At 40.0% G+C, this 18759-nt stretch overlaps 1 protein-coding gene across 4 annotated transcripts in view; it reads left to right on the top strand.

Annotated features, from left to right (window-relative positions):
• Positions 1 to 18759, top strand: part of Cntn1 (contactin 1) — a 315808-nt gene that overhangs the window by 222437 nt on the left and 74612 nt on the right. For all 4 annotated transcript variants that reach the window (XM_028869263.2, XM_037197418.1, XM_028869261.2 and 1 more), the window contains exon 15: positions 4993 to 5113. In XM_028869263.2, the coding sequence (XP_028725096.1) occupies positions 4993 to 5113 (121 nt within the window). The remainder of the gene's footprint in view (positions 1 to 4992; positions 5114 to 18759) is intronic.

Below are 18759 nucleotides of genomic sequence, written 5' to 3'. Positions count from 1 at the left end.
TGTTACAGGTGTGAGGATGTGCATTGGCTGTCTGTGTTATAGGTGTGAGGGTGTGCATTGGCTGTCTGTGTGTTACAGGTGTGAGGATGTGCATTGACTATCTATGTTACAGGTGTGAGGGTGTGCATTGGCTGTCTGTGTTACAGATGTGAAGGTGTGCATTGGCTGTCTGTGTTACAGGTGTGAGGGTGTGCATTGGCTGTCTGTGTTACAGATGTGAGGATGTGCATTGACTGTCTGTGTGTTACAGGTGTGAAGGTGTGCATTGGCTGTCTGTGTTACAGATGTGAGGGTGTGCATTGGCTGTCTGTGTATTACAGGTGTGAAGGTGTGCATTGGCTGTCTGTGTTACAGATGTGAGGGTGTGCATTGGCTGTCTGTGTGTTACAGGTGTGAGGGTGTGCATTGGCTGTCTATGTTACAGGTGTGAGGATGTGCATTGACTGTCTATGTTACAGGTGTGAGGATGTGCATTGGCTGTCTGTGTTACAGATGTGAGGGTGTGCATTGGCTGTCTGTGTGTTACAAGTGTGAGGACGTGCATTGGCTGTCTGTGTTACAGATGTGAGGGTGTGCATTGACTGTCTATGTTACAGGTGTGAGGATGTGCATTGGCTGTCTGTGTTACAGCTGTGAGGATGTGCATTGGCTGTCTGTGTTACAGCTGTGAGGATGTGCATTAGCTGTCTGTGTTACAGCTGTGAGGGTGTGCATTGGCTGTCTGTCTGTTTGCAGGACTGAGAATGTGTGTTGGCTGTGATTATCATACCATACCATTAGAAAACAGATTTTTTTCTCTAGGGCAATTTTCTTTTTCTTTTAAAAAAGGAACTGAAATATGTGAAATAGGGCAATAAAAAGTATTTGGATTTGAGAAACAACTTTTTGTACTAGAAAATAAACATAGTATTGATCCTGACAAAGCACTGTACTGCTAGACAATCAAGAGAACAGAAAGAGAAGAATTAAATGCAAGCAAAAATGTAGGTATTTTTTATTGTTTTAAGTGTCACTGTCTCTGTTTTCTGTTGAATAAGCAAATGGAGGTTTCCAGAGCTATTGAAAAACAGCATGGAGTCAATAAAGGCGGTTTGAAAATCATCCCGAGGAAGGTTAGAGTTAAGTTATAGCAGAGGGAACCAGACTAGGTCAGTGCAATTCAAAAACAGAATTGGAGATGGGAACCTTGGCACATCTGGGGAAGCATGCTGCAGCTAATCACCGTGATGTTACACTCCACCAGCTGTCAGCTCACATAACTGCTGCTGGTTTTGCTGCTGCTCTTGTTGTTTTGCTATTTCCTGGCAGCAAACAATGAGGAAAATGTGCTTTAGAGTTGAACTAGCTCCTTTAAAAAACTGAAATCACGAAGCAGAGACCGCAACAGCCCATGCTGCTTCTTAGCAAATTACCATAGTCAGGTCCCTAAACATTGGTTGATAATAGTCTTAATGAATCAAATTAAGCACATACAGCAATAAGACTTTGTTTTTTTTTTATTTTGGGGGTATTTTTTTTAATATGTTGGGGAATGCATGTGTGTGGAGGGGATTGTCTATAGTATAGCTACATGTACTCATGTATAGTGTATGCATGTGCAGTTCAGAGAACAACCTTGGATGTCTTTCCTCAGGCACCATAAACTGTTTTATTTAATTTTTTTTTTTTGAGACAGTCTCTCTCCCCAGCATGGTGCCTGTAGGTGACACTAGCTGGAAAGAAAGCTCCAGTACTGGGTTCAGGTATATGTATATGTTCCACGGTTGTCATTTTTACTTTTTGGCTTCTAAGGATCGAAAACATACACACACACACACACACACACACACAAACAAACACACTTTAACATTTTTTTTTTTAGCGGAATTACTTTTCCCAAGAAAATATAATTAAGAACAACAATATACCATAAAGGTAGTAAGGTTGTTCTTAGGAAAATGGTGTGTGTGTGTGTATGTGTGTGTGTGTGTGTGTGTGTGTGTGTGTGTGTGTGTGTGTGTGTGTGTGTAGGTTACTGAATGGCAAAGAACGCTACTAGAGGGCTTCTCTCATTCCTTCCTATGGAGATGCTGAGAACTCTGAGGCCAACAGGAACCAATGGAGACCACATGAATCAAGTCATCAAGTCATATCCAAGTTGCCCTTCAACTCTAAAACAAAGCCATGGGACTCAAAGCTTTGGTATATTGCTCCTGGTTAAAAAATGGTTAGCAGGGAGCTCAAACAAAATTTTCATTGTGTGTTTTCTTTCAAAGTGGGCCAGTTGGTCAAAACTTAATTCTCCAGTCTTCAGCCTAGTTTGTGTAAACATTTCCAGGCAACCCCCAAAATGATCTCTTAGTAATTACAGCTTAGTAAGCTCCCCTTACATATGTGAGTTTTAAAATGTTTGGCATGCCTTACTGAGCTTTTTAATATTCAAAAAGTTAGACTCGGGTAATTAAAATGAAGCATTATTAACACCAGCATCAATTTAAATATTGAATATGAGAGAATTGGTGTTAGTTGTATGTGTGAAAAAACAGTTTGTGTTTATTGAAGAGAATGGCCCTTCCTTTGAGATTCCAGGCTCTGTCATTAAAAAGTTACGGAGGTGTTAAGTTGTGTGATCGTCGTGATGCCAGTATTCTCAGTGCTTAGCACTAGTCAGAGTGATATTAGTAGAAAAGATGCCAGGCAGCTAAAGAGTAAGACAAAAGAGTTATAGCGAGAAGCTCATTCAGTACATGAGTGAAATCAGTTGGTGTGGGATGTAACTGTTCTATTTTGCCACTTCACATGTTTTAAACTTAAAAAGGAAAGTAACTTAATATAATATCTGTGATGTCCAACTTCTACATATGAAAGAAGGAAGCTAGACCCGGCAATGAAAAGATTGCCTTGGGATTGATCAAAAGGTGTATCTTTCTTACAGGGTTCCAGCTCAGAGTGTGTCTGTGTCTGTGCATGCAAAGCCTTTCAGCAGCTCCAGGGCCACCCCACAGCTCCTACTGAGCTCCTGCTGTTAGAGGAGCCTGTGGATGCTTTTAGCATGTGAGGCTGCCTGTGATGTGCCTGCTGCTATCAGAGGAGCCTGTGGATGTTGTTAGCATGTGAGGCTGCCTGTGGTGTGCTGTAGCTGCTGTCTAGCAAGCTAAGAGCAAAGAAAAGTCTTGCTTCGTGTAGGGCACATTTATTAGACATATTTAATCATTTCTGTTTACTGACTGCATGCTTTAAATGACATGCCTTTTCTCAGCCTTGTCAATTTCAAAAGAACAAAACATGCTTTGTGTTAACCATGTTGCTGTTTTTTTTGGGGGGCGGTGTTCTTTATGAGTCGATTTGTTCATAGAGCTTAGTAATATTTTAATTTTTCTTTATTTACTGCAGTAATTATTTTGCAGTTGGTGTATGGTGGAGGGGAAAGCCAGGGGTGGACATTTGTATGTTGAAAGTCTTAGACTTACATTTGGGAGACTTCTAAGTGGTCAACCACATATATGTATCAATGGAATATCCCTGAGCTTTGCTGTCACAGTTTCCAGGATGTGATTCAACTCTCCTCATCTGAAGGGAGGAATTTGTGATTCGGCCAAGCTGTGGCTTTTAGTGAAAATAAGCGAGCGTTTGCATCTAATTTGTGGCTAGAATGTGCTGAGACCCAGGGTCTTCACTTGCTGTGTAAGCGTTCTCTCAACCACCGCGAGCCCTGGCCTCTCCTGAGGATGGAAAGTGTTAGCTGCCCTTACAAATGTCAGAAAGTATTTTAGACATGCGCAGTCTACCGGAAAGGATATGGATATCTTCTTCCCTCTGTGGAGTTCCAGCACCGTGCCTTCACCAGACAGAGAGCAGCCAGTCTGCATGTTGGTGTTCTTAAAATCCTTGCACAAGGCTGTCACTGCCTACTCAGGCTCTCATTTTTAAGACAGAGCTGATTCTTAATTGGCTTTAATAGTTTAAGCTTCTACTAGGCGTGGGGGTGTAAATATGATCAGAATGTGGCCAGGATGTTGGTAGCTTTGACTCTTCACCTTGTCAGCCACATAGAGAGTACAGATGTTTGAAGATGAGCCCAGCAGAGCACTCAGCATGTGGTAGAGCCTATGGCCAAGCAGAACATACATACATACATACAAACATACAAGCATACATACATACATACATACATACATACATTCATACATACACACATACACACGTATTCCCAGTGTGTGTGTGTGTGTGTGTGTGTGTGTGTGTGTGTGTGTGTGTGTTCTTAATACTGGGAATTGTCTTGAACAAGACCCAAATCCTTGTGTAGATTATAATTTGATGACAAGTTACATTGTAGTAGAATCAGCATCCATTTTGCCATCTTGATAATTCTGTAAGTTTTTAGCATCTTTGTAAGATGAACTATGGAACAACTTGAATTTGGTCAATTTACTCAGCTTTGCAAAACTAAATTAACAGTTGTCAGTCATGAAACCTTTATTTACTCACATTGATAGCACTAAGATTCTTAGACGCTGACGGTTTTTTTTTTTTTTTTATTCAAAGTACCAAGTAACGTTATATGAACTGAGTAGGTTATATTTAGGAATATATATGTAAATATACATGTGCAAGCAATAACAATTAGTGATTAAAAAAAAAAGAGGCCATGAATTTAGAGGAGAGTGGGGAGTGGTTCATGGGAGGGCACAAAGGGGGGAACGATAGGGGTAATGTTATATTGTCAAAAATAAAACATGAAAAGCTACTGATCAACTGAGTCCATCCCTGGCTTCTCTTCGCTGTTGCTCTTTGATGGAATGCCAAGGACAGTGGAGCCCCAAAGGGCTAGAGTTCTGTTTCTTCAGTTTCCAATTGGAAAGCTGAGGCTAGAGCAGAAGCTGAACAAAGACATGCACTTGGCAGGTCTACTCCAGATGCTTCCTAGTAGGAGAAAGCAATCTACCTCCACATCCTAAATGCTGTGTGGTTCATGGGCATGCACTGACTGAACATTTCTGCTTTCGCTCATAGCTCGATGCCAATGGGGAACTGCTCATCCGAAATGCCCAGCTGAAGCATGCAGGAAGATACACGTGCACGGCGCAGACCATCGTGGACAATTCTTCAGCTTCGGCTGACCTTGTTGTCCGAGGTAAGAGTGGCCAACAATTCCGATGAAAAGGAACCCCTAGGTATTTGACATTTGTAATTTGAACAGTCTTCTGGTAACCTTGGATATTCAAATCCTCGTAGGTTTATAGTACCATTCCACACTGCAGATGTGTTTCTGGTTTCCTCCCCACAGATCGGGATGACTTACACCAGAGAAGTAGTAAAAGCCCTCACTCTGTTTGTGTCTCTGGCCATGTGTCTTTTAGGAAGTTACACCACAAGCCTCTTACTGACCATGCTTCAAGCTAAACACTCGCCAAGCTCCTCATTTTCTTCCAGTGCTTTTCAGTGTGTGGTATAGTACAATTATCCCTTTCTTTTAAACTGGGAAAGAAAAATGATGGGCATTACTTACCTTAACCGCAAATGTAAAATATTTGTCATGGTTGTCTTAGGATTAAAATGTGGGTCGGTGCATTACCACATTGCTATTTATTGCTTACTTTCCACTACTGCTTTTGCTGGTGTAGGTGATGTAATTGAGAACGAGATGGACTATGTGTGTACGACAAATGTAGTGTCTTTGCCCCTCTGCTGTGGAGGAGGATGACTTAGAGAGATAGATAGCTGTGGACTGCCATTCGCTGGTCCTCTGCCTGCACAAGGAAGTCACCCCTCTTAGTTCAGTTCCAAGGTTTGGCTGTGGACCCTCCACCTTAATGTAGTCCCATTTCTTGTAACCAACTCCAAATATCCAGCAGCTCATAAAATGCCTTAGTATTTCATCTATTCTTTGATCCAGCATTCTTTTAATGTTCTTTCTCTGTCATTTGTTGCCCACATTTTACCACCCTTCAAGGAAGCCTGCCCAAGTATTTGTTTAGGATTTCCCTGGTGGTTCATATATGAGCTCTTCTCCAAACCTTTACAATGTCTGTACTTTTACATCAGCCTGTGCATAACTGCATTTTGTCTACTATAAAAATTCATATGCATTTTGAATAATATTTAGTAAGTCACATAAACCTTTGAAAATTTCATGACTCTTTTTTTTCTTAATACATTTTTAAAAATTTTACACTTATTATATTTTAACATTTAAATATTATTTAAGTGCCATTTTTGTGACAAATTTTGAAAATGAGACAAATACTTAGTAAATAAAATATTTGGGGCTTGCTATACTGAATTCCCTTTACAGATCCATATGAAAGTGATGCTCCCCAGGATTACCCTCTTCTGAATTCTCCTTTAGAACAGTGAAAACACAGAGAGAACCCTTGACCAACATGAGGCAATGCTAAAAATTCCTTCAGTCTCATGAAGGGGTAGCAAGGACCTGGCTGAAATTTCTTTGTCCAAATAAACTCATTTATCAATTCCACAGATCATCTATCACAAATTAATAAAATAAAAACCCAATATCCACACAGTCACAGATTAACAGAACTTCATATGGGTTCAGCCTCTCCATTCAGAGTATATTGTTCTTTGAGACATTGACTACCTGCACAAGTTATCTGTAAAAGAAACAAGTCTACTTTTCTTTCTAACCAGACACTAGCTACAAGTACACTTTTGGCAGAATCCTAAATAAGGATCTTATTAAAAATCAGTTAGCATATTCTAAGAGTAAGAATTAATGTTGCTCCAGGGTTCATGTTGCAATGCTTGGACATCATTGTTCTCAAGATCATGATAAGAGCATCATGGTGATATTAACATACACTGTAGAGGGTGTTTTATGTACACACACATGCTTAGTAATTAATAACCACCCATTGTGCATATTTTTACAGAGCCCAAACTAATTTTAAAAAGATGCTATAATTGGTAGTATGTGGACATTTAGAACAGACACTTTTTTTTTCTATAGCAGATTTTGGTTCTAGGGAGAAATGTACTTGGCAAGAGCCCAGCAAGTGCATGCAGGAGATGCATGGTGCTGCACATAAGGTCCTGGCAGTGCTGCATGCTTCATGGGGGAATGAATGATGCTGAATGGGGAATGAATGCTCAGTCACAGTCATTCCAGTGATAGAAAGATGTCTATTGTATGTAACAAGTAAATAGACTACATTCTTTGGAGCTGATGTAAATCACAGTGTAAACACTGCAGGCCTTCTGAATGCTTTATACATTTGGATTAGAGGGTGAAAGGATAAACAGTTCTTGATATTGTATCTGAAAACTGATGATGTTCTTATTAATATATCCATCTAATTGTACTTTTGCATCTAGTTCAGGAAATAATAAGCTCTGTAATTAACTTATTTCATGGAAAAGTACAAAATTCTATAAACTACATGCTTAGAATATAAATTTGAGTCAGGTATGACGGCACATGCCTTTATTCTCAGCAGAGTGGGAGGCAGTGGCAGGTGGAACTCTGAGTTCCAGCATGGCTTGGTCTACATAGACTGTAAGTTGCATTTGGAACAACAGTGTGCACTCAGTACTTTAATAACCAACACCTATTTCTCAAAACATAATGGAGTATATAGCAACCCACTCTCACCTGAAGTTTTGCTTGCTGTGGTCTCAGTTACCCAAGGTCAATAATATTCAAAATATATTTAGTAGATAACTTCAGATATAGGTAATTCATGGTCTTTAAATAGCATATTCTTCTGGGTAGCACAATGAAATCAAGTGTATCCCATTCCATCCTGCCTGGGATGTGAGTCATTCTTTGGTTAGTGTAGCATATTATATAGCAGCAGTTCTCAACTTATAGGTTGCAACCCCTTTCGGAGTAGGATGACCCTTTCACAGGGGTCATGTCAGACCATCAGAAAACACAGATATTTACATTACAAATCATAATAGTAGCAAAATTACAGTTATGTGGTAGCAATGAAAATAATTTTATGGTTGGGGGTCACCGTGACATGAGGAACTGTGTTAAAGGGCCTCAACATTAGGAAGATTGAGAACCACTGTTGTATAGCCTGAATACTTGGTAGTCGCTTATAGCCATTTGTTGTATTCAAATAACCTTTATTTTACTTAATAAAAGTTCCAAAGCACAATGTTTCATCACACCATAACTTCATGATTTTGTATTAGTTATTAATCTATTTGTGTTCCTGATTCTTAAATTAAACTTTATCTTAAGTACATGTGTACATAAAATTTTCATATAGGATTAATATATGGTGCTATCTGCAGTTTCATGCATGCCACGTGGGTCACAGAATGCATCTTCTGTGGGCTGCCACACTACTGCTTCTACCTAGGGTAGACATTACATATGAATAATAGCTCACTGGGTTTAAGAGGGACTAATAGCAATTCATATTCAGGTAACCAGGATTTGGAACATAGATGCAGTGCCATTAGATGTAATGAACATTGTCAGGAGGAAGATCTTTCCTCTGAGGAGTACAAGAGAAGTTTTGATAACACAATGATTAGTATGTAAATTATTATTCTATATCAGAAGACTGAAACAACAAAAACATAAATATTAAAACATAAGAAAGAACATGAGCCCCCCCCCTCTCTCTCTCTCTCTCTGTGTGTGTGTGTGTGTGTGTGTGTGTGTGTGTGTGTGTGTGTGTGTGTGTGTAAACCCCAGGGGAGTAACTACCTGAGATATTCTTTTCCAGGAACTAGCTACCTTGTATTTTTGAGACAGTGTCTCTCACTGACTTGGAAATTGCCTGATAGGCTAGGTGATTGTCAGCAAGCCCCAGGGATCCAGCTGTCTTTGCCTTCTTGCCTCTGGGATTTTAACTGTGTTCTACAACTCCCAGGTTTTTATACAGGTGCTGGGAACTGAATTCAGCCTTTGTGCTTATGCAGCAAGAACTTTACAGAATGTAGACATTTTTAAACCTGTATTACCTTGAAAAAATGAATGCAGAGCAGAAAATGTTGGTGCCCCACAGCTTGTATGCATTTATGTGTGTATGTGTTTGTGTGCACTAGTATCTATAATGAAAGAGTGAGTGCATGCATAAAGCTTCATGAAAGTCATGCATATCAGAAAATAGAGCATGCTTTTAATTATTATTTTTCAATTAAGTTTAGAAGGCACACAAATAATTAAATCTAAATGCCTTTATATTGATCTATTATTCATTACCATAGCACAATACCTGAACTAGGATAGTATATAAAGAAAGGAGGTTCATATACATCAGAGCTTATGAGGCTGGAAGCCTGACACTGTCATTGGCTCAACTCTCCTGAGCAGTGAAGGACACAGATAACATGGAAAGACACACATCACATCTCACTCTTGTATATGTGTAACTCATATCATGAGACTGATATCAAGACAAACAGAAAACACTCTTTGTGGCCTAATATCTCACAGTATTCCCTATTTTGTAAAGGTTCCACCATTGGGAAACCAAAATTCTCATAGGTAAAGCCTCAGGGAACCATACAAACTGTATCTGAAACCTTAGCTGCTTCTAAACAAACACTACAGGTGACTGGTGACTGTAACTCAGGATCTATCACATTCTGCTTAGAGGAAACTGTTCTGCTGAATGTTGGTTAGGCTCAAGGAATAAGGGAAAAGGCAGCATTGTTGACTGAAAACAGATCATCAAAATGGCACCAGTATCGAGGCAGAGGACATCATCTGTTGTAAAACACTGCAGCGCTTGAATGCATGCAAACACCAATTCTGTATAAAATGGCTTAAAGGAGAGAGCAGAAACCATGGTACAGAATCTGATTCACCAGCTCTGCTCAAGCTGGAGACCAGGGCTTGTACAGACCTTGAGTCTCCACTCTTTCAAAACTGCCTTTTATATCAATTCTGATGTCTGTGTTGGAAATATTTTTGCTAAGGATATGCAGGATAACAATTATCTCTATAAGAGGCTTTGTACTTCAAATAGTATGCTCCCAGAAGTTCAATATACAAAATTCAAGATGGGGATAAACTCTGGCGAAAAAAAAAGATTACTCGAAGACAGAGAGTCTTCCACTCATCTCTCTTCATGGTCCCAACAAACAGATAAATAAAATGTGAAACTATGTAAAACACATACACCAAATAACTAAGGCAGCATGTGGTGATAAGAGAGTCAAGAGGGAGAAATGACAAACAACACAACTCAAGTCACGAGTTCAGAGGATAGTGATCGAAACCCAACTTAAAACAATCATGCTGAAATTAGGAAATTATTCACAGTCAAAACGGTGCCAAACAATAAACTATACAATTTCATTAGTTAGGAGTGAGAGGAAACTTCTTTGAGTGGTGTAAAAACACAATCGTTGAAAATAGAAACCCAAATAGACAGTGTCTCAGTGACAAACAGTGGGTTAGAAAGCTGGAGGTTATACTTGATAAAATCATATTTAGGCATAGAAGAACAAAAATAAGACATTCAGAAGAGATAAAGACATTGTATACATAGCTGAGCCCTTGAAATGTATCTTTGGGCTTAGGTACTTGGGGAGCTGAGGCAGGAGGATGACTTGAACTGAGAACTTTGACACCAGCCTTTCAAATATTGTTAGACCCAAACTCAAAAAATTTGGAAGAGATGCTGAGGAAATAGTGAGAGATTCTTGTTTTTCAATTAAATTAACAATAAAAAATAAAAATAAAAGGAGAAATGGAACACATTCCAAGATCTGATGTAGACAAGTTTGTGAAGGTCAATGACAAGCAGGATCCCTCCTGTTCAAGAATCACAAAAGATAAGTAAAAATAAATAAAACTCCAGAAAACCAAACATAAACACAGTGTTCTACAAGTAATACCAGTGAAAATAATCTTCTTTACAAAGACACAACAGTACATGAACAGTGGGTTGTTGGGTAGCAATAATAACAAGATGACTGGGATGCTGGCCCACAAGATGGCCCCCAGTGACTCTTGTTTCCTGCCTCAGCAACCTGGATGTGACCTCTGTCATGCTTGTTTACTCTGTGGGTGAGCAGAAGTGATGTTTCGGTCTCCGCTGAAAGCTGCCATATCAGAAACAGATGTCAATGGCCCCTTGGAGAAGTCTACAAGGGGAGGAAATGTATTTCCCCAATGCCCCAAGCTTATTTACCAATGATTGGAGCCAACCATTGGGGGCATATGACTGTTGCTGGCATCTTGGTTGCAGCTTTCAACTACCAAGAGAAACTGATCAAGAACCATTCAGCTCAGACATTAAAGAATAATTCATCTACCCACTGACACTGTGAGAGATAGCAGTGCTCCTGGTCTTTAAGCTGCTGGGTTTAGGGATAATTTTTTATGAAGCAATATAGGACTAATACAGCAATGGAGTATTCCCATTAAATGTGCTGAAAGAAAAAAATAACCATCTACTATAGACTTGTCTACACAATGAGGAAGGAGCTATATCAAGACAAGTAGAAACAGTTCATTCCCCCATGAAACCAAATGACCCACTATGAACCTGGACAGAAGATGTGAACAGACATCTCACTGATGAGAACATATAGAAATTGTAAATAAACACGTGAAAAGTGTCTCCCAATTGCATCCATGTCAGGTTTGAGTTGTGACCTTGCACTTCAGTTTTATGAAAGGTCATCCTGATGGGGAAGTGGAGGATGTGCTAATTTTCATTATTTTTCGTAGTTGCTTGTGAATCTATAATTACCTCGTAACAAAAATTTCAAAACCACCAGACCTACAATACCAACCACTGTAATAGAGAAACATGGAGTGTGTCCAGCCATCCTAGAGGTGACAGCCACTAAACTGCCTTCTATGAAGGGAGATCCAATTAACCGCACACATGGCAGATGCAGGGTGGGGCTAGCAGTGTGGGGAGCAGTGTTGATGAGTTACTGAAGTCTCTGCCCCTACCCTGGAGCCCTATTCTCTTCCCCTTCATACTTCCCAGGATCTTCTTTAGGTAAACAGCAAATACTTGTTTAGATAATGTCACTATGGGATGTTTTGGATCTGCAGCATTCTGTGGCGTCCAGATGTTGAAATGGCCTGGTGTGCCAAGTCTGTATAAGGAACAATCCACCCAGCCAGATGTGTATTTAGGGCTATTGTCCTCACAAATCCATGGTAGTTAGTTTGTCAATTATATCACCTTGTTCACAAAGTGTACTTTTGGGATAGTTTGAAACACACATAGTTTGGGACAGTTTGAAAAGATAATACCGGCCTGTCCTCTAGTTTGTCCAATGAGGCAGAAAGGGACATCACTCAGTGGGTGCTTGAACAGTTGTTGGTGATGTTGGAGAGACTCCATGCAGGGTGGGAGCTGTGTGCTTTTCCCTGGAAGGCAGGAGGCAGGGGACCAGGAAATAATCTGACTACAGTGGAAAGGCTGACTGAACTCTGCCCTACAATAGTACACTTTAAGTCCAATATTGACACACTAAAATAAGACAAGATTAGCTCTCAAATCCTTTAAAATCACAAAGCCACCCAACCTGTGTCTCCCTGACAAGGGAAACCCACCAACCAACAAAACAAAACAAGATTAATGAAGATTAATGAAAGAAAAAGATAAGCAAAATCTCTCAGAGGGAGCACAAATGCAAATGTTGAAATGATTCTGCAGAATAATAGCATTCCATGTATAATAACATCGACATTGTTTTTAGAATATTTCACTGAATTTTTTTTTCTTGAGAAAGTTACTGACACTAATCAGAAACAATACAGAGTTGTAGCGGTAACGCCCGCATTACCGATACCCGTTCACCATGTCCGAGCGAAGGGCTGCGGATTAAAAAATAGAGACAAGAGACAGCGGGTCATCCGTACGATTGGATGTCGAATGCCGTTTATTGAAAGAGGGAAGAAACCTTAAATACGTACAGGCTTACAGCACAAATGGAGGAACCCCGGATGGCAGAAGTTCGCTGTCAATGGTCCACATTCCAGACTCAATGTTCTGCATTCTTGCATCTAAGTAGTTAACGCCCAAAATGCAGGATACACAACAAGGAACTTCCCTTAAGCATTCAGAAGGGTGGATACCGGCAGGGAATCTGAATAGGGAGGACACAAGGAACTTCCCTTAAGCATTCAGAAGGGTGGATACCGGCAGGGAATCTGAATAGGGAGGACATCTGATCAAGGTCAAGCAAGCAAGGCTGCAGCCACTCCCAGTCGGGGGCCGGGGGCCAGGGCCCATGGCGCCCACACAGAGTCAGTGAAAAAAGCAATTTAAGAATCAACCTTAAAGCAGAGGTGTGGGCTGTTTCCTTTTACAGTGTGAGACCTGGAACTCTGACTAAGGAGCAGTGAGGGAAGGAAGGAAGGACAGACACACAGACAGAGAAGAACCGGGTCTGGTGGTAGTCTGAGCTCTCTGATGGAGAAGCTGCAGTTCCCAGGCAGCTCCTTGTGATGATCATATACAGTGGATCAGGAAGGCAGAGTTATTGTGTATAGCTGGGAAGAGGCTCCATAGTCTTCCCAGGAGCAGTCTCTGTGCAGGAGCAGTCTTCAGGCATTAAACATCTGGGAAGAGAAAGCCACAGTGGATATTGCTGCACACACTGTCAGTATTTATACTCGGACCTGAGGAAGGCTTTGCCATCCTTCTGAACCTCACCTAGGAAGGCTTTGCCACTCCCGTAGTGCTGAGGCATTCTTCCTTGGCATGGCTGTACTGTGTCAACAATGCACATTCCCCAAGGACTTCACTTACATGGAGTGACCTCCGCTCCCCACAGGTGTGTGCAACATAGTCAAAGTATTAGAAAATGCTTACCATTGAGATGTTTACAGTGAAAATTGTTTTGTATTAATTTAAAAAACACTCTTTCACTTTAGATATTTTATACTTCTCACAGAAATCTACCCTAAGAACATTGCTATAAACTTATGTCTTCCTGATACTTGACTTGTAAAAGAAAATATGCTTCCTGTGGCGGTGACAAAAACCAATAACTTGGAAGCAGGAAAATCTATTCTCAGTCTTGATCTCACACATTTCAGTCTCTGATCAGTTGGGTTCATTGTCTGACCAGTTACAAGGCAGACTATCACCCCAGGAAACACAAGAGAAGGCAACCTGCACATCTCATGACAAGTAGGAACAAAGAGACTCGAGGCTGAGGGCCGCACACCCCTCAATGTATGCCCCTAATAACGGGACTTCCTCCCACTAAGCTCTGCCTCCTAGGAGCCCCACTTACTACCTCCGATAGATTCAGAGCTTGGTGACCAAGCCCTGAGAACCTAAGCTACAAGCTCATGAGCATTTCTGGTTGCTTCATCTAGTGAGGGAGTGATGATCCTGAGTCATTCCTGTGAATCTCTTTAAAGCATTGTGGGGGTTAGTAAATCCAACCTCGTTTGCTTGCCCTCAGTTACTTCCTGTTCTCAGTGACTTTACTCCTTATTGCAAATAAGTTACAAAATAAAAGTAACCTTGAAAGGGGGGGTGGCTGTTTTGGTTCACAATTCCAGGGTATAGTCTATCATGGTGGGAAAGTCATGCCACCAAGCGTGGAAGACATATAGGCAGGAGCAGGAGGTGGCTGGTCATGTGACATCCACAGCCAGGAAGAAGGGAGGGAGGAATGCTGGAGTTGAGCTGATTTTCTCCTTTTTATGCAGTTCAAAGCCTCAGCACACGGGATGGTGTGGCCTTCAGTTAAGGTGGAGCCTCCCTCCTCAATGGCCTAATCTAGATAAATCTCCTCAGGAAGGCAGGAGGTTTTGTATCCCAGGTGACTCTAGGTTGTATCAACTTGACAACCAAGATAAACTGTCAGATTTACTGGTCACTTAACTTTTAGGTTATTTAGGATTCCAAATGGAAAATCGGGGCTCTTGTATAATAGTGAAGGAAATGGGGCTTAAAGTCTTTTAAATTTTGTAGAATATTTTGAGTTAGGTCAAAAACTAAATTTCTGTAGTATTTGGCATGAATATTGAATTGTCTTCAAGAGCCCTTACATCCGATTTATCATTGTTAAATAATCAAATATGGATTTATACTAAAAGTATTATTAAAGCTTAGCAGGCAGAAATTATTCCAAAGGAACTTCAGATCAGTCAGTTTAATCATCAGGAAGTTAGGGAGAACAGGCACACAGGTTTCATGTAACACACATGTCAAATGAGGAGTGTAGGTATACCTACAACTTCATAAGACCCACACATACACACACACACTCCACACACATACACACACACAACATGGACAGAGACCTAGGCAAGAAATAAACATGTAAGGGCGAAAAGAACAGTGAAATTAAAGAGGTCGCTTTTTTTCAAATATCTGGGCCAGAAAAATACGTGTTCACCTCAGAGTTGGATGACAGCCTGAGCTTTCCACTTGCTTTGGCCAAGGAACTCTGGCCACAGAGACAGAGGAGAGGTGCTGTCTCATCAGCCTTACAGGATTGAGACAGCAGAATGGTCCTCGCTGCCCACACTGGCTGGAAGGAGGACCAGCTAGGCGCCATTCTGAAGCCTTTTGACCCAGCTCCACATTAAACCACAGCTTCGCTGCCTATTAATAGTGAAGCTGGCCCAGAAATTGAGCATTTCCCCTTCCTTCTGAGAATCAATTCATTCAGGTCAAGAAAATGCTATTGAGAGCAGCTCTCCACAGCGGTTCCTACCAAGGCTGGACTTTGGAAATGAGTACCAGTCTGGTCAGAATAAGCATAGGATGGAGAAAGTGGCTGTTTATTTAAAATTAGAACCTACAGTTTTATTTAGTATATTCTTAAAAACACAAGAAAGGATAACTTTCCCAAGTACGACTATGATTTAAAATCCATTAGCTGTGAGATTATATTCCTCAGTGGAAGCTGAATGAAAATGGCTTACTTTCAGTCTCTGTCTTTGAGAAACTCCTCAGATTTTGATGAACTGGGATTTCTCATTGCTCTGTGGTTGATCTGTGGTACACAATTTCTTTTTAAAGTAATCAAGGACCAGAAAAAAGAAGCAGTCAAGAACCTCAGGGGCCTGTGGGTGTTCGGTCTCCACTGTAGTGCTAAGACACATTTTGCTTCTGTGTGTGTCCTTACTAGACAGTAATGCCAAAGTAAGTTGAGGATTATGTAAATTATATACATTTTAGAGCAAGCACAGATAATGAATGGTACCTAAAAGTCCTGCAAGTAAATAGAGTAAAGGGAACCATGGGGGTCCTGCCCCTCCATAGTCCCCTCCTAGGGTCCAGGAAGAATCTACAACCAGCTGATAATTAATCTTTGATGATAGGAAATGAATCTACGTACACAAAACTCCTTAGTCTATATACTTTATTATTCTGTATCAATTCTCTCTCTACACAGCTTCTATTCTGCTCTCATGCCTAGCTCCTTTCTTACCTGATTTCTCTCTACATTTATCTGCTGTCCCCTCTATGTTCTATCATAATTCTCTCATCTTAGCTCTGCCCCATCTTGGTCTTTCTCATCTCGTTCTTCCCCATCTGGCTCTTCCTCATCTTCCATCTTGTCCTCAAGTTCTCTCCTCTAAATCCTCCTCTCAGTCTCCTTATACCTCTTAGTTCTTCCAAGTCTCTGAGGTATTCAGTTATAAACCCAAGCAATAGCAATCCTCTGGGAAAGCGAGGCCACCAGGCTTGAATTCTTACAGGGTCATAAAGGCAAATAAGAGTTTTTCTCAGGCAGCAACCATCAGGCTTTCTTTTACAACCCAAAAGGGGAGTGGTAAAGGTCAACTGAGAACTAATGATTGGTTAGTCTATAAAAAAGGGAATTTATGGGCTCAATCTACATTTGTAGAAGTGGTTAGGTAAAAATGTTAGGAGTCTATAATATTAGTAAGGCTGTATAACAAAGGAGGGTCTCAGCTAAAATCCACCTGACCTAGGAGACCGGAGTTGTTTCCATAAGGGTGTTACCTTAGTTCAGGAGATCATTTGACCTTGGATGATTGATAGGTATTTTAGATAGATACACTGTTAGGAGTTCTTGGAAGCACACATAGCATACAAGAAAATCACTGTAGGAACCAGCTACTATATATATATATATATATATATATATATATATATATATATATATATTAGCTAAAATATCACCAATATTTCTTAAGCCATGGCTTGACCTTTGGAAAGGTCCTTGACCTTTCCAAGTCGTAGCTTTTGTCATAGTAGCTGGGTTCCATTATATTTTCCTGTGGCTTGCAGCAATAGAGGTCAAGTTGATCACCTTAAGAATATAATTTGAATTATGCTGACAAATAAATGTTTTTGTAACTCCAATCTTTATATTATGATGACACAGACTGAGAATATGAAATAAAAGCAAATATATATGATAACATAATTTAGTGTATATGATTCCATGGTATATTGTGATGGATGCGTTAGGCACCATGTATCAGATGCTATGCAGTATGGGTACTTAGCAGAAGAGAATAGCTTGAATCAAGACAATCAGTTGGATGTCAACTCTCAATGCAGATTGACTATTGTAGCACAAAACAATGGAACACCTATTCAAATAATGTTGGTGAGATATGTAATCAATGTGGAAATTCAGATGAAAGCCTTTTTCTATTTTTTAAAAATGTTTCTTCTATAGAAAGTCACCAAACAGATTCGGCAGCTTTATTACTACCATAACATATGCATGGTTGGCCTAATAACAAAGGAAAATTCCGATAATTTATATTTTTCTGCTATGTAGCTTAATGCAGATATAAATACAAGAGCAGAAATAGTAAGTAGTGTTATAGCTTCATTTTACAATCTTCTCTTTGGCCCCCAAACACTTAAATTTTGATCCGTTTTCCTGTAATTTTTGTTTTGTTTTGCATTGTTTGCAACATACAATTCACATAGTTTAAAATCATGAGGCTGGAAATACTGATCTGCAGGTAAAAGTGCATATTTTTTCTTTCACAGGACCTGAATTTGATCTCCAGCATTCATGTTAATTGGTTTGTAATGTCTTATTACTCTAATTTTAGGGGATCTGACATTTCTGGCCTCCTCAGGCAACATCACTCATGCACACATTCATGAAATAATAAGAATAATTCTTTAAGCATAAGCATTCAAAGTGAGTAAGGGAGATAACTCAATTGGTAAAGGGCTTAAGAGTCTAAGTTCAGCAGGGTGGTGGTGGCACACTGTTCCAAGACAGGCTCCAAAGCTACACAGGGAAACATTGTCTCGAAAAACATAAAAAAAAAAGAAAGAAAGAAAAGAAAAGAAAAAAAGAATCCAAGTTCAGTCTCCAGAACCTAAATTTATAAATGCAGGGGTGACGAATTTCATTTGTTTTCTCAATGCTATGGAGTCTCAGAGGTAGATTCCTGGGGTTCATTGGTCAACCTGAGAACTCTAGTTTGTGAGTTCTAGGCCAGTGAGAGACCCTGTCTCAAAAAAGAAATGGGTCCTCTCCACACACACACATCACACACACACACACACACACACACACACACACACACACACACACACCTTTTTTAAATGTTTCAAATTACAGTGTACAAATCTACAGGACTTTAATATAAAATTTCCTGCATGCACTTTACAAAATTCCTGTGATAGATAGTACTGGGACTATTAATCTTATTTCATTGGCAAAAGGAATTTTAGGAAATTTTCTCAACTGCCACAGTATAATAGCACCAGAATATGACAGATGCTGATTTTCCAAAATTCAAATATTGAATTCACCTTTCTCTCCTTTATATTTAATTTTCCCAAATGAACAAGCTGGACAACAAACTTTTGAAGTATTAATCTCTATCAATGTTGGGACACATTCTTTATA

This window comes from Peromyscus leucopus, chromosome 20, assembly GCF_004664715.2.
Source record: "Peromyscus leucopus breed LL Stock chromosome 20, UCI_PerLeu_2.1, whole genome shotgun sequence".
NCBI classification, from domain to species: Eukaryota; Metazoa; Chordata; class Mammalia; order Rodentia; family Cricetidae; genus Peromyscus; species Peromyscus leucopus.
This window is presented reverse-complemented; position numbering and strand designations above follow the sequence as displayed.